We start from the raw sequence: 14,843 nt of genomic DNA, 5'->3' as shown, positions 1-14,843 counted from the left end.
CTGACTAAATGTACTAATTTTATTTTTTATTCATCCTTTATTTAGCCAGAGAAGTCCCAATTGTGATGCAAATGCTCTTCCAGGGAGTTCTGGTAAAAACAGTGGCATAATCAGTTTCTCTTTAAAAAAAAAAAAAAAAAAAGACCAAAAAAAGACAAAACAATGTCACATCATGAAACACATAGCCATACAACAAATAAAAGCAACACAGGAGAAAAAAAGGTAAAGAAGAGGGGTATACAGGCCATACCAGTGACGTCCATTCCAAAGGATTATAAGAAACAGCAACAGCATGTTTCCTTCAGGTCATTTTTAAAAGAATTTTAAAAGTATCTAAGGAAGGCAATGCTTTTAATGCAACAACATCTTGGAGCTCGCCCCATGCCCAGTGTGCATAAGAATAGAAAAGGCATCACTGATTAAAAATCTGAATTAAATGAAATCATAAAAAACTGATTTAGAGTCAAGAAATATGTGCGTGTCTCAAGTGAAGAACAGCTGCTCAGGTACCCCAGGGGCCATGTAGGGGGTCCAGATCAGCAGATTAGAAATTGCTGATGTAAGGAAAAAGGTTTTTTCTTTAAAATAGTTTTTCAGAAGCAAAATGCCCTTGTTTTAGTCTGAATATTATCCAAGACACATGAGAGGTGTAACTTTCTTGCAGAAATTTAAAATAGTCTCATAATATGCTCAATAGTCTATGGAGGAGCAATAAATCAGAATTGGAAATTCAAGGGTTTTTTTAACAAATTCAGGACAAAATGTGTGAATCTATGGCTTTTTCACTGTCAACAAAGCCACTGAAAAGACCAACAATGAACTGATCAAAGTATTCCTTATGATCGCATCCTTATGATATATAACTTTCCATTGTTATGTAAAAAGTATTTAAAACACTTCAGTGACACACAATTGCACCAACTGACATGTTTCTTCACTATGAGGAAGACAATCCCACATACACTATACAGGCACTGTAAATACTAACAATAGTAACAAATCCACAGCTGAAATTAATGTCAAACACACGCACTATTTACACCTTTTTGAGTAAAGTTTGCTAAAAACTACAGCGCCCAGCAGTTTAACCCTTTGAAACCTGAGAAAATTGGCTTGATTTCTTTCTTTCTTCTTTCTTTTTTTAATTCTGTAATGCAGTTAAATAGTTTAAAAACATTTAGAATATAATTCTCTATATATTTTCCTCGCTTTTAAAAATATATATATATAATTTGCTAAACCAATTTACACAAGGTTCAAAGGTTAAAATAATTGTGAAAGGCATCTGAATGCAGCACAATAAAGGTGATGGTTTCAAAGGGTTCATCAAATGATTTAGCCCATTTCAAATGTTATATATTTCAGACCCATTCTCAAAAGTGCACGATTTCAGTAGTAATCAAGTTTGTTAGTGAGAGTTCCTCGCTAGTTCCTACAGGGTAGGTTTGAAAGTTTGTACAGACAAACACATTGTTGGTTTTGACCATTTCTCTGGACTTGTGGACAGTTACAACAATACAGAATATTACCACCCTTATCCTGTTTTTCTAATATTTTACTACCTGTCATTAGAAGGAAACTAATTAGGATAATTTATTGTCTTTTCCTGAGATCCTGTCATTGAGGGGGCTGTCAAATTCTGCTTACGGCTCCAAAAATGCTCAGGCCTCTGCGTGTGTAGCAGTTTAAGTACTTTAACATAAAATGTTCAGGCTAGTTGTACCACTTCTTGCCTCTCTAAATGGCCACCTCCTGAACCTCCTATAGGCTCAGAGTTTTTATTTTGTCACTTCTTTCATTGGATGTGGTCATGTGCAAGACATGAATCCATCCTCATCTGCCACAATCACAACAACACAATCTGTAATCACACCGACCACACATACAGCCCAATGAGCCTATGTGTCTGTCCCCTCGGCGTCAGTGTGTCTTCCCATACATCATAATCCCGCAGAAATGGATTTGACCATTGATAAAACTATAACCCGTCACAAGGGCTTGATGAATGTGTCTCCTCGCTGAGTGTACGGGCATGTAAAGTGTTGTGATGATGACCCAGCTGATGTCTAAGTGAGGCGGAAGATAAAACTCCACATAAATCAGCTCAACGGGAGGATAACAGCACATTCCCACAAATCATCCCGGGAATCCGAGGGTGTCCCGGTCCTGGAGAGGAATTCTGGGAAGGCTGCCAGTTCCCAGATGGAAGAGAAGACAGGTGAGGATCAACGGTGTCAAAGTGGCCTGTTTCATTCTGCTTCCTGTTTCTGTCTCGTCTTTGGATCAATCAGTTTTTATCTTTGCCTCTCTATCAGTCTGTTTTCTTGATTAGTTTGCACAGAGTTCACAAAAAAATGAATTATAGGACAGATGGATGGACATTTCAGGAATCTAGTACAATTAACATGAAACATGGTTGCAAAATAAGTCAAAAGCACGTTATATATGGGAGTTTCAAGTTGTGATAAATCAAACCTGCTGAGCAGTATTCCTATCAAAGGAGCAGCGTCTGTTTTCAAGCAAGCAGACAGCATGTAGAGGCAGAGAAGAGGGGAGGGAGAGGAGGAACGAAAGCAAAAAAAATGGAAAGATGAAAAGGCCGCCAGGGTGGCGAGGGATGCACATTAAAAACATTAAGAAGAGAGAATTACAGTGGCGGAGAACAAGGTCTTTGAGGGAGTGCTCAAAAAGCTCGGGGAAAGAACAAAGGGAGGGCTTGAGGTACAGGGAAGCCCTCTGTGGATAAGACTCTGGATAAGTGTCGGAGACAGGATCGTAAATCCCAAACCCCATAGTCGGCAGGCTGGGGCCGGGGTCAGAGAGGGAGAGCACAACGAGAAGGGCTGGAGAGAGGTGGGAGGTAAATGATAATACAGAAAGATAGACTGAAACCGTAGCCATAAAAAACATCTAAGGTTGATACTGAGTCACTGAAACCAGATGTGGTTTGGATACTTTTGCGCTGAGATGCTTCAAACTGTTGTGTTAATAAAGGTGAGCCAGACATGGCAAATGGATACAATGTCAGGGTCATGAAGCATGGATCACACAAAAGTTCCCCGCAGGTTGTCATTATCAACCTGTGTCTCCCAGCAGCCATTCCTGACATTCTGTCTCCTCAGGATGCAAATACAGCTCCAGTGAGTCATTGTAAACATGCTATTGACGCATTCAGAAACAAGAATGGTGAGTGCGTCGTCCTGTGGTGCAAATACTCATCAAGGCTGAATTGTCTAATGGTTGCTTGATAACAGTAGCTTCAATAGATGAATAACACAGAGAGGAAGAAAATGTCTTCTATAATTATGTTTGTCTGAGATTTGCTCCAAAATAAGATCAGCAACACATAACTATAAGATATTTTATGAGACAATTTGGGTACCTTTTGATAAAATGTCCACATTAAACGTGACAAGATGGCACACTGAAGCTCCTGGCATTCACATCATAGACATATAAAGCTTTCCTTTAACCTTAGATATTACAAATAATGAAACGCTGATCCAAAAAGAAACATTTTTGTTAACAACAAATGCACGAATGAATGAAAGAAAGAGGCATCGTCGGACAAGATAATTAACACAACAGTGCCAACGTCAAACTGAAGGAAGCACGTGTGGGGAGAGTTCACCAGGCTGGCCACAATAACAAGCAGTTAATTTGAATTATTGGAACGAAAGTTTGATGCGCTTAAAAAAAGTTTGAAAAACAATTAACCTTTTCGGTGGTTCTGGAGAAGCTTGGGCAAGTCTGAGAAAACAGCCCTGAAGATGTCATGTCTTGGACTTCACATTTATAAAAGAAAGCCTGTTTTACAAACATAACTATCATGTTGTCGCCCATTGGTTTGAAGCCTCAAGGTCAGCATTTTGGCAGTCACCATCTTGTTTTTTGGAGCCAGAGGTGGCCATTATATGGACGAAAGGCTGGTGCTGTAGATGAGTGAGAGCTGGATCTGACTCACAAACTGCAGCAACTGTTGGCAGTTAGCTGCAGACAGTCTGTCACTCAGGCGGCCTCGCCACTAAATATGCGTAACTTCGGACCTTGATAAAACTGTAAACAGGTAAGTTATAATAACATTTTAGCCCCATACAGCTGTTATAGAGGTTGACACTATCAATAAAGACCAAAAGTGTTTTTGTACCTGGGACAAACATGTTGATTTCTGCTGTCATTTTTTTTTTTTTTGCCTTTATTTAAGAGGACGGCTGCAGAGTGAAAGAGAGGGATTGACATGCAGCAAAGGGCCATGGGTTGGAATTCAACCTGCAGCGGGTGTGGCAAGGTCTTGGCCTTCGTCCACCAGGTGAATAATTGAAGGAATTTGGGCATTTTGAATTTTAACATGGGTTTCTATCGGGAACCTTCTTTTTTGGAGCCAGTCTCAAGTGGCCAGTCGATGAACTGCAGTTTTTGGCACTTCTGCATTGGCTTAATTTTTCAGCTTTCTTTCCTACAAAGTAGGAAGTATTGCACCCAAATTCCAACATATGCCACGTATTTTGAAAGGCTGTAAACAAGTATGCAGTCCCGAGCGGTCTTTAAGGCTGAACGGTCTTTAAGGCTGGTTAAAGTGGTGGATGGGTCACAAAAATCCAAACTTTCCCCCGGGACGTTCCCTTGTAGAGGTGTGTTTGGAACCATGTGAACTCTGAGTCATAGTCCTCACCGTGTTTCTTTATTTCAAATGTAACCTCTGTAACTCTACAATTACCCAAGGTTTCCCAGCAGAACATTGCATTGTTACAAGATGTTGCTCTGTTCATCTGTCAGCGGTCTTAATGTTGTGGCTGATCTGTGTGTTATAAAGACATGATATTCAAGAGGTGCAGGGGTGAGGGAGGTGTGAGAAATCACCAGGTGTTATAGGGGCTTCTGTTTATTTTGTTATTTTTCTTGGTTTCTTTTCTTCTTTTCTGTGGTATTGTACTGAATGTGTGTATGTGTATGTGTATGTGTATGCATGTACATAGCATATGTATGTATGTAACATATTTATATACATATACATTTATATGTTTTAGATATGATGTCAGAATTGAAATTATCTAAAAATTATATTAGACATTAGGGTATTGATAGGTATGGACCAGCGAGGAAGCTTGTTATTGTTATTCATTTATTCATGGAGAGGGTGGGAGCAAATAAGTTACACTTCTTCTCACTCCTTTTTGAATATGCATGTCTTTGCTTTATGTTTCTTTTCATTATGCTTCATTATCCTTTTGTGCCTTTTTTTCTTCTCTTTGTTTTAAAAACTGTTTTTTAATGCTTTGTTCATTGCATATTCGAAATAAACGTTTCAATCAATCAATGTGTAAAATATTGAAAGCTTTATTCTTTAAGTGATATAATGTCTTACAGGTCATTCTGGAAATACACCAGATCATTGACTTCCCACAATGCATGTGTCTAACATTTCTCTTTGTTTAGGACAGGACAGAGTATTATACAAGGTCATCAACCAGTAATTTGCTGGGATCCTCTTCCCATTATGACCACTGCAAATTATATGTGCAGGTCTTCATTAACTGTGTCCACGAGCAATAACTTCAATAATGACGACAGTGGAGGTGTTAACACACCAGTTTACAGTATGTTTCAAATTAAATTCTGTCTAAAAGGAATTACAGAAATGTAAGATTATTATACTGATGCTTATACTTTAAACACTTTACACACTGAAAAGGTGAATGAAAGACTGCAAAACCCCAATGTGCTCTCAATGAAGCTTGCTACTTTTTCCTAATTGGCATAGCCAGCTTGGATATAATGAGAAACGTCTGCTGTAAAGAGAATATACAGCCTCTGTAGAAGTGGACAATACAAGTTTTATCACATGCATTGCATGTGAATACTGCTGCCATTCACCATTTCCTTTAAACAGTAGTTTTGAATGGCCAATTAGGACATACATGCCTTTTCAAATATGTTGGTCAGAGCTGAATAATTAGTGAGACAGGAATTGAATCAGTATAAATGAGACTAAGGCTGAGGGTATACGAGCATGTGTCAGCTTCATGTGTGTCTGTGTCTTTATCACTCATGGCAGGTGACGTAGGTTTTCAGGGGTCTTTAATATCAGAGTGGTCGGTAGGAAGAAAGGCGTGTGCCCTGGCGCTGTGTGAGAGAACATGTCTCCTACTCTTGGCATGTTGACCACGATGTTCCTTTCAGCACTCCTGATGCTGGGAGGTCTTAGAGGGTCAGCAGCATCTGACTTGCAGGTCCATGGGAAATCAATCCACAGGGATAAAACTTTGCAGAGGAGCGATGATGGACGACACACTGTGAGGAAACAGCCACATCAACAGGTACGAACTTTTTAATAGGACAACGATGCTTGCTCCATCCATGTTTTTAGGTTTTCCTTTAAGGCTGAAAAGATTAGTTGATTCATCGATTTGTCAATCAATAATAGGTTGGTTTTTTTTTAAAGCAAAAATGCAAAACAATGTATGAATCCTGTTTTTCAAAAGTAAGGGTTTTCATTGTCATATGTGATAGTAAATCAAATACTTTTGGGGCTGGTGGTGATACATTATTGAAGAGCAACAGTGAAACGCCAAAGATATTGCTAATCCTTTATTATCTTACATGACAAAGAAAAGCAACAAATCCTCACATTTGAAACAGCAAATGTTTGGCATCTTTGCTAGAGAAATTAAACAACAAAAATTAACTGACTGGCTAGAAAACTGGTTGATTAATTGCCTACTGGTCGACTTATCAATGAATCCACAAATTGTTCTAGCTCTTGTAAAAATATTCTTTAATCAAACGGATCTGGGCTTCAGCATGTGTGTGTTTCCAGGCAAAAGGGGAAATCCGCAGGAGTTTAGATGTTGAGAGCTACAACGTAAACATGACCCCCAATACCAGCAAAAACAGCAAAAGCAGCCTCCCGACCATCATCAGGCTCTACCCGCCCACTGCCAAACCTCTCCACCTGTACGCCAACATGCCCATGCGCTTTGGGAGAGAGAGTTTTCCAGAAGAGGACAAGGCCACAAGCTTGACCCCCAACATGCCCCAGAGGTTTGGGCGGTTTTGGGAAGTGATTCAAATGTGTGCCAAGTGTCCTGATGATCGAGAAGCACTCAACCCAGAGCTGCCACTAAGCTTTGGGAGAAACAGTCCAAACTGGAGCCATCTCAGGACTCTGTACAATACGTGGTTATTCAACATTGGCTTGCACTGGTAAGCAACATAATGACTGTAAATATTTAGTTACAAAAAGGATGCCATAACCCTATGCATTGCAAATGTATTTGTATAGATGGTTTATGTTATATATACAGTAAGTCACTTTGATTTATTACATCTCCCATCATACATTAGGTAACATATTAAAAGGCTGTTATTTGTTTCTCTGTTCAGTTTAACTCACTGAAACCTGAGCAATGTCACTTGATTCCTTTCAAAAACAAGCAATTAGCAATGAAAGTAGAAATGACCCAACAAATTAGCAAGAAATTAGTAAAAAATAAGAAATAAAAATTTTTTAAAAAGACCATTATCTGAAAATCTAGTGGAAAAAAGGGCAAGCAAGACTTTAAAACAAATCAAATCAAATCAAAAATATAAACATTTATTTAACATAACCTTTTCTTCTCCTAGATATTTTCCCTAGATATTTTCCCTCGCTTTTTAAAAAATATTTTTCAAATCTACTAATTTCTTGCAATTTGTGCATCATTAACTACATTTTGCCTTTCTCCCATGTTTTTGAAAGAAAGATTTAAAAATTTGTGAAAGGTGTCTGAAAGCAGCTCACGAAAAGTGACGTCGCTCCAGGTTTCAAAGGGTTAACATCCTTATCCATCTATCAGTTTTGGTGGTTGTGGATAACAAACTGTATTCTCTTCCCACAGAGCTGAGGATTTTCACTGGAGATGAAGGAAAAAACCTTTAAGGGTTAAAGGAGGATTAAATAGGTCAGCACATCTATTGTAGTATGTAAATATCAGCATACAGAGTTTTTACTGTGAAGTGAAAAATTAAAGATCAAAATGAACAAAAATAGATGAGTTGAAATATTTAAATGTATGAGTTCCTTTAATTAAAGTTAGATAATTGTGACAGAAATCATGTTAAACGATAACAATAAAAGTTAGAAGCAAGTGGTTTGGGTTTTATTTTTGCTCTTTTATTGAGTCCTACTTATTTTGATTATGAGAACACTTTAATCATAAAATACGTCTCATATTGGTGGACGTGTGTCTATGAGTGAAGCTGCCACAAAGAGAACAGGAAGGGACTTTTAGTATACTGATCGGCCACTAGAAGGAGACAAACACAAAATTATTTATGCCATTTTACATCCATCCAGTGTCTTCATGATCTGGAGATCAGGGTGGTGCTAAGGTCCATCACAGAGTGCTGGACCAAGTAACAAACATTTTGCAGGTTAGATCAGAGTGGTCTAACATGTGACAGGAGAGATTAGGAACAATGCTGAGTGGCACTTTTGATATTGAAAACATATTGGAGTATGTGTTTGCAGAAGCACTGGATGTTGTCTTAATGAATAAAGGTAGGAGATGCAGCCAGCAGGTACTGAGTCAGAGCAGAGCACATTTATGTCAATGTCTTTCAATATTCTCTAAAATGACCTTTGGTGTGTGTGGTTTGAGCTCTGCAAGAACAAAAAGCGGATAAATCAAACATCAAACAATAGCTACAGGGGTAATCAAATGGTGAAGAAACAAACTAAGGTGAAACACACATCATTTCTGCCACGCAAAAGGACAAACAAAACGTGGAGGCAACATATATAGCCTACCCCATCATTTAAGGGAGAGTGGTTGCACCTGAGGGAGGTGGTGCCTTCCACGGCATGAGCGCTTGATTTATCCTCCTCACCTCACTTGGGTCATGATTTTTCTGAGAACTTTTAACAGTGGTTTTAAAAAACACATTTCACCATATTGTATGGAAGAAAAAAACTTTTAAATGGTGGTAAATGGTGTCTGTTTACTACAGTGGAGGTTTAAGGGCCACATTGAGGGACTTTTTTTTGAGACTTGGAGGATAAGTTTGTAATATTATGAGGAAAAAAGTCACAATATTACGAGAATAAAGTCATAGTTTCACAAGAAAAAAAGTTATAATTTTATAGAGAATAAATCTGTAATATTAGGAGAATAAAGTTGTAATTTTAGGGGTAAAAAGTCATAATTTTACGAGAATAAAGTCATAATATTACAAGAATACCGTCATAAATTTAGTGGGAAAAAAGCGCAATTTTACGAGAAAGGGGATATTATATTATGGAAATAAACATATTTTCAGTGAACTATAAAACAGGCCAGAGAAAAGGTAGCCTCCTCGGCAACCACTGTCCCCAGTGTCATGCCATGCCACACACAGTCAACAGGTAACCTGTAATAATAATATTACAACTTTATTCTTGAAATTCAGAGGTACTTCTTGTAATATTATGACTTTGTTCTCAAAATCTAACTTTTAAAACTCTGTCATGATTTACTTCCGACACCAATGTTCCAAAATATTATAGGCCTGCTATGTGTACCAATTCAATTTCATTGAAGCAGCTTGAAGTGTCTGAGGTGAGGTGTCATGGGCTGTTTACCTTTCATTTCAATTACTGGTTATTTTCAAATGAAATCACCCATGTGTTCTCAGTAATTGCACTGATATATATTGAAAGAAGCCAAAATTATCTGCTTTCATAGACCATTTTCACAGCACACACTTGTCAGGACAGGAAAAGCACCAGTGTAATTTATAGCTTATAGCATTAATAATGGCTGAACTATTTTAAGGTGTGTCAGTTGTAGGTCCCTCGTAATATAAGACACCTAAATACAATGGAGGCATCATTAATGGTGGTAGAAAGTTGGGCAATGGACATTTTAACATGGTCGTCTATGGGGATTTACTCCGTTTTGGAGTCAGCTTCAAGTGGCCAGTTGATGAACTGCAGTTTTTGGCTCTTTTGCATTTGCTTAATTTTTCTACCTTGGAGGTTGCCACTTGAGTTGTATACCACAACAGCATAACAAATACACATGATGAAGAACCTGAAAGCCACACTTGAGAAAAAGTACAAATATTTTACCACAAAATGACTTTAGTCAAATTCACCGATTAAAATATTATTTGAGTAAAAGTCTTAAAGTGATATTTACACCGTTAAGTATCAAAAGTAACTTTATAATATTTAATGTACTTAAGCATTGAGAGTAAAAGTACAAATAAATTATTATATAAAAAAGAAGTGGTCAGAATTTTAAGAATTGTGATGTTGACTTCTTCACAACATACACCATCTTAAATATTGAGCATACATTAAACTTGAATAAAAACAAGCCCTTTTTTGGCAACTAGAAGGATCTGAGGAACCAAATCCATTTTTTCCTTCCCTCCCATCGTCCATCCATCCCCTCCCTCTTTCCCTCCCTTTCATTACTATTTAAATAACTAAATAACTAAAATGCTTGGTGGAATAGTGGACTAAAATTGGAAGTAGACAGAAATATAAATCCTCAAGTACAGAAACTTCCAAATTAAAATACAAAGTACTGCAGCAAAGTATATCTACTTTGTCACATTACACCACTAATATTAAAATTGCTGTAATTCACTTATGGCTTTCGGTTTTGGTGTGCCACCCCAAGATTTTCAGTTGCCCCAAAAGCTTCTGGGGGCGCCCCTGCTGTCCCTGCACATCCTCAACAAAGCAGGTGGGGTTATGGTGAGTGTTGCGGCTCTCAGTTTGTGGGTCCACACAGGTGCCTCCAGTATGAGGGAACACTTTGTGCCAGACCGTGAACTTGTTCTGCTGCTGTAAACCACATACTTGTATGTATTACGCATGAGCACATGATGAATGATATGATCCCAACAACGCCCTATTAGATAAAAGTGACACATCCTAATTTGCTTTAATGTCATTGAAAAATACTCCAACAACCAAGTCAGCAAATGCATTCCCATACATAACTCACCTTCATGGGTGTGACCCGCACACTGAAGCTGCGTATTTTATCCCTGCAATTCAACCTGATCAGACCACTCCCTTCCCTAAATTTGAGAGCGTTTCAAAACAGGTTTTAATCCAGTAGTGTTCCTGAAACGACTAGTTTACAACAGGAAACAGCTCCAAACTTCCAGACAACAAAAACCTACGAGACTTTGTAAAAGGGAGGAAAGTTTTTTTTCCTGGAGGCTCCGAACTACACAATCGCGTCAGGTACGGTGGCTTCGTCTTTTGGTTGTTTTCAGTGTCTACTTCAGGCGAAAAACACTGTTACCATCGCGGCGTGCCATGTATCTGTGGTGAATTATGGTGCTGTTTGCTGTGTTTTATTGTTTTATCGCGCAGTTTCATGTTTTCAGTGGTCAAAATGGGTTATTTTATTTTATACTTCCTCATCCAGGTAAGTAAACAAACAGTTCAGTTTCAAGTTCCGATTTAATAACCCATTTTTCACGACTCTTTTAAAACAACAATCCGGAAGTGTGTGAGTAACTGGTGTGCCCTGGACTACTTTCAAAAGACTTTCAGACCCCATTCCTCTATCACATTTTGTTTCACTAGTATTTTTCCACTTACTCATGCACTTATACCACCAGGCAAATTGTCTTGATTGCTTTAAAATTCATGGAAATGAGCAAATTGAACAACAAAAAATGACCTAAGAAGCAAGAAATTATTATCCAAGGAAAAAACAACAAAAAAAAAAACAAAACAGGAAAACAGGAAATGACCTAATGAAATTATATATATATATATAATTTAATTGGTAACAAAAAAAGACTGACAGTAAAATTTTAAAAAGGCTTTAAAGAGAAAGGGAATTATTAGAAAATGATCAAATATCTAGAAAAAATATCAAGAAATAAATTATTATTATTACAGCTAAATATTTTAATCTAGAATTAGGTTAAAGAAAAAATGTTGTTTGTATGTATGTATAGATAGATAGATATAGACATTTTGTTACCTAATTTTACATTTAAACATTTAATTGCATTCATCAACTTGTTTTTCTTGATATGTTTTACTAGTTATCAAATAACTAGTAAATAATAATTATCTCTCTCTCTCTCTCTCTCTCTTTAAAGCTTTAATCTTTATGTAATTTTCTTGTCACCTTTTACTAATATTTTGCAGTTTGAAAAATATTTCATGTCAAGTCACTGATTGTCTTTTTCCCCATGTTTCTGAAAGAAATCAAACCAATTTCCTGACATTGCAAAGGTTAAAATGCTTGTGAAAGCCACTCACTGATCTTCTCTTCTTCCAGCTACTGGACATGGGCGACATTAATAAAGGGAAAAAGGTTTTTGTCCAGAAATGTTCCCAGTGTCACACAGTGGCAGAGAAGGGAAAGCACAAGACAGGACCAAACCTGTGGGGTCTGTTTGGGAGGAAGACGGGACAGGCACCTGGCTTCAGCTACACACAGGCCAACATCGATAAAGGTATGGATCACTAGGCAGTACACAACACCTCAATTCTAGTAAGCTGGAGAGAAATGATCCCTCAACAGTTTAAATACTTGTGAAAGGTGTCACTGAAACTCAGGAGTCATGCACCAATAGGAGGCATACCTGCTTTAGAGACACAAACAATGCACACATGACAGTTTTGAGCCCTGAAGCAGTATTTTAATTGTGGAATGTTAATCACTTTATTTGTTGACTCGTTATGCATTTGCAATGGGAAGTGTTATTTTGTGCCAGCTAAATTTTCCTTTTAGTGTAAATGAAAAGTAGTTCAATCAGACTTATTTGAAAAGAGGCTTAAAGTGTAATTCAACTTATGTATTTGATATTGTGCACAAAAGTTAAGTTGGAGGAAAATGTGGAGACTTAAGTAATTACACCCCATCATGACATCATTATTTTAAGGGGGTGGTGGTGGTAGAAAATGAAATATTATGATGTTTTCACCAGGTACCTTGGAAATGATATTGCAACATAATGAAGGGTTGAAAAAAAAACTGTAGACAAACACCCTTAATGGGTAAAGGCAAATAATAGAGCAGTTAGGCATATAACAAAGTTATGACATCAGTCTCATATCACAATATCAACATCATGTAGATTGTATGTACATTGCCCCAGTCCTAAGTGAATAAGCTGTACCCAAATATCCCCCATTGGAGTCCAGTGGTGGTGCTGAAGAGCTGGACGGATGTGATGTGGAGCGGGACATGTGAATCATTCAGTGGCTGCTGATTGTTATGAAAACTCAAGGTCAATGGGGTGTAGGAGGATCATATTCACATATTAACAATGAAATTACATAAGAGAAGGGAATAGTTTTGTCTACGAGATGATTGGCTAGCAGGTCGTGGCAAAATCTGATTGCTGTCACTGAAAGAGCAACGCCCTGAGTCAGCTGATTGAGTTGGACAGGAAAGAGGGAGATAAAGAGTAAATAAATAGAGAAAGCGTGAGGACAGTCTTCCTGTTTGAATCTCTGTGAAGCTTTGCTGCAGCAGGTCTGAACATGCAGGACAGCTGAGAGATTTCATGTCTGACTCCGAGCTCTGCTCTAACATGAGGCAATAAAACCTAAACACAGTCAGCTAATGCCTGAACATGCAGATTTGTCACAAGCCTATACAATACCATGCTGTTCATGATAACATATTGTAACTGTTGCTTGTGTTTTTCTCAGGTATTATATGGGATGAGGAAACTCTGAATGTGTACCTTACAAACCCAAAGAAGTACATTCCTGGTACCAAGATGGTCTTCAGTGGCATCAAAAAGAAAAAGGAAAGACTGGATATTATAGCCTATTTAAAGGATGCAACTTCCTAATACACTGTCAACACAGAACACACACACATGCAGCTGTGGACAGAAGCATTTAGGGGAAAAACATAGTGTGCTTTTTTTTTTTAAAAAAAAAAAAAATCAAATTCATTATTTAAGGAAGTTTTGAAATGTCTATCACTACATTTTGTTACATTACAGCTTTACTGCTACACTGTTCTTGTGTGTAGGAGACTGTTTTTAATTATCACATGAGTCAGCCTTCGTGCAACTTGTGGGTTTTCCAGATATTTCTCAGTTGAGGCTTCTTAAAGAGGCAGCCTTCCTCTGGGATTTTCTGAAAACAGAGTTGTTTTCCTAAAAAATAACAACGGCTTGCACAGGAACTGCACGCTTTGCATTTCTTTCTCTTACTGCACTGCTGATCACTGTTTTTTCAGGGGGGCGGTTCTATTATATTATGACTTGCTAGAACTCTTTCTGTTTACATGCAGTCTTATTAGTATTAAAATTGGTGAAATTTGTAAAAGTGTTATCTGTAGTGGTGCTGAAATGTCTACTTTTCCTTTTTAAAGCCCCAAGTGACTTTTAATTTTATAAAGTTGCAACTTAAAATGAGTGTTTTATATGTCTATGTACTCTAAATTAATATATGTATTTAACTAAAGAACAGGGAGGTCAAACAGATTTGTCATTTACAGAAACACTGCCATTTTTTTGTTAAAGTAATATTTGCAGTTCTTATTTGATCAAATAATGTTAAACAGGGGCAATCCTGCGCACTCACATTTATATTCTATTCTTTATCGTGAGTTACTTTTTTATACTCTGTCATCACTTTTCTAGACAATACCTTGACCTTCACTGGAGAGAACGGATGTGGCAATAAAATGTTTCTGCTTCAGTGAATTATTTCAGTGGGCCATTCTTTCCATGTGATGATGCTATTGTTTCCTTCCACTTTGAAATGACATATTCAGTTAGAGGAACAGTTTGTAAGATTTAAGGGTAGGGACTAAAGATTGCAACCACCTGAAACTCCTTTCTGTTAAAATTTGCAACTTGTGGGACATTTCTTGTGA

General features: G+C 37.6%; 2 protein-coding genes and 1 long non-coding RNA gene across 3 annotated transcripts; 2 read left to right on the top strand and 1 right to left on the bottom strand.

Moving 5' to 3' along the window:
• Positions 1-5,321: 5,321 nt before the first annotated feature.
• Positions 5,322-11,086, bottom strand: LOC148186630 (uncharacterized). Its single transcript, XR_015779454.1, has 2 exons — positions 10,977-11,086; positions 5,322-6,291 (listed from the first exon to the last, which is right to left on the bottom strand). It is a non-coding gene; the product is annotated as an uncharacterized LOC148186630 (long non-coding RNA).
• On the top strand, positions 6,086-7,207 carry npvf (neuropeptide VF precursor). The gene is made up of 2 exons (XM_042505927.2): positions 6,086-6,317; positions 6,818-7,207. Exons 1-2 carry the CDS (start codon positions 6,138-6,140, stop codon positions 7,205-7,207), a joined length of 570 nt encoding a protein of 189 aa, XP_042361861.2. The 5' UTR covers positions 6,086-6,137.
• Positions 11,009-14,670, top strand: LOC121957822 (cytochrome c-a). The gene is made up of 3 exons (XM_042506609.2): positions 11,009-11,221; positions 12,279-12,456; positions 13,661-14,670. Exons 2-3 carry the CDS (start codon positions 12,288-12,290, stop codon positions 13,804-13,806), a joined length of 315 nt encoding a protein of 104 aa, XP_042362543.1. The 5' UTR covers positions 11,009-11,221; positions 12,279-12,287; the 3' UTR covers positions 13,807-14,670.
• Positions 14,671-14,843: the final 173 nt, after the last annotated feature.

This window comes from Plectropomus leopardus, chromosome 17 (genome assembly GCF_026936395.1).
Source record: "Plectropomus leopardus strain MGB_pleo_1.0 chromosome 17, ASM2693639v1, whole genome shotgun sequence".
Classification (NCBI taxonomy): Eukaryota; Metazoa; Chordata; class Actinopteri; order Perciformes; family Serranidae; genus Plectropomus; species Plectropomus leopardus.
This window is presented reverse-complemented; position numbering and strand designations above follow the sequence as displayed.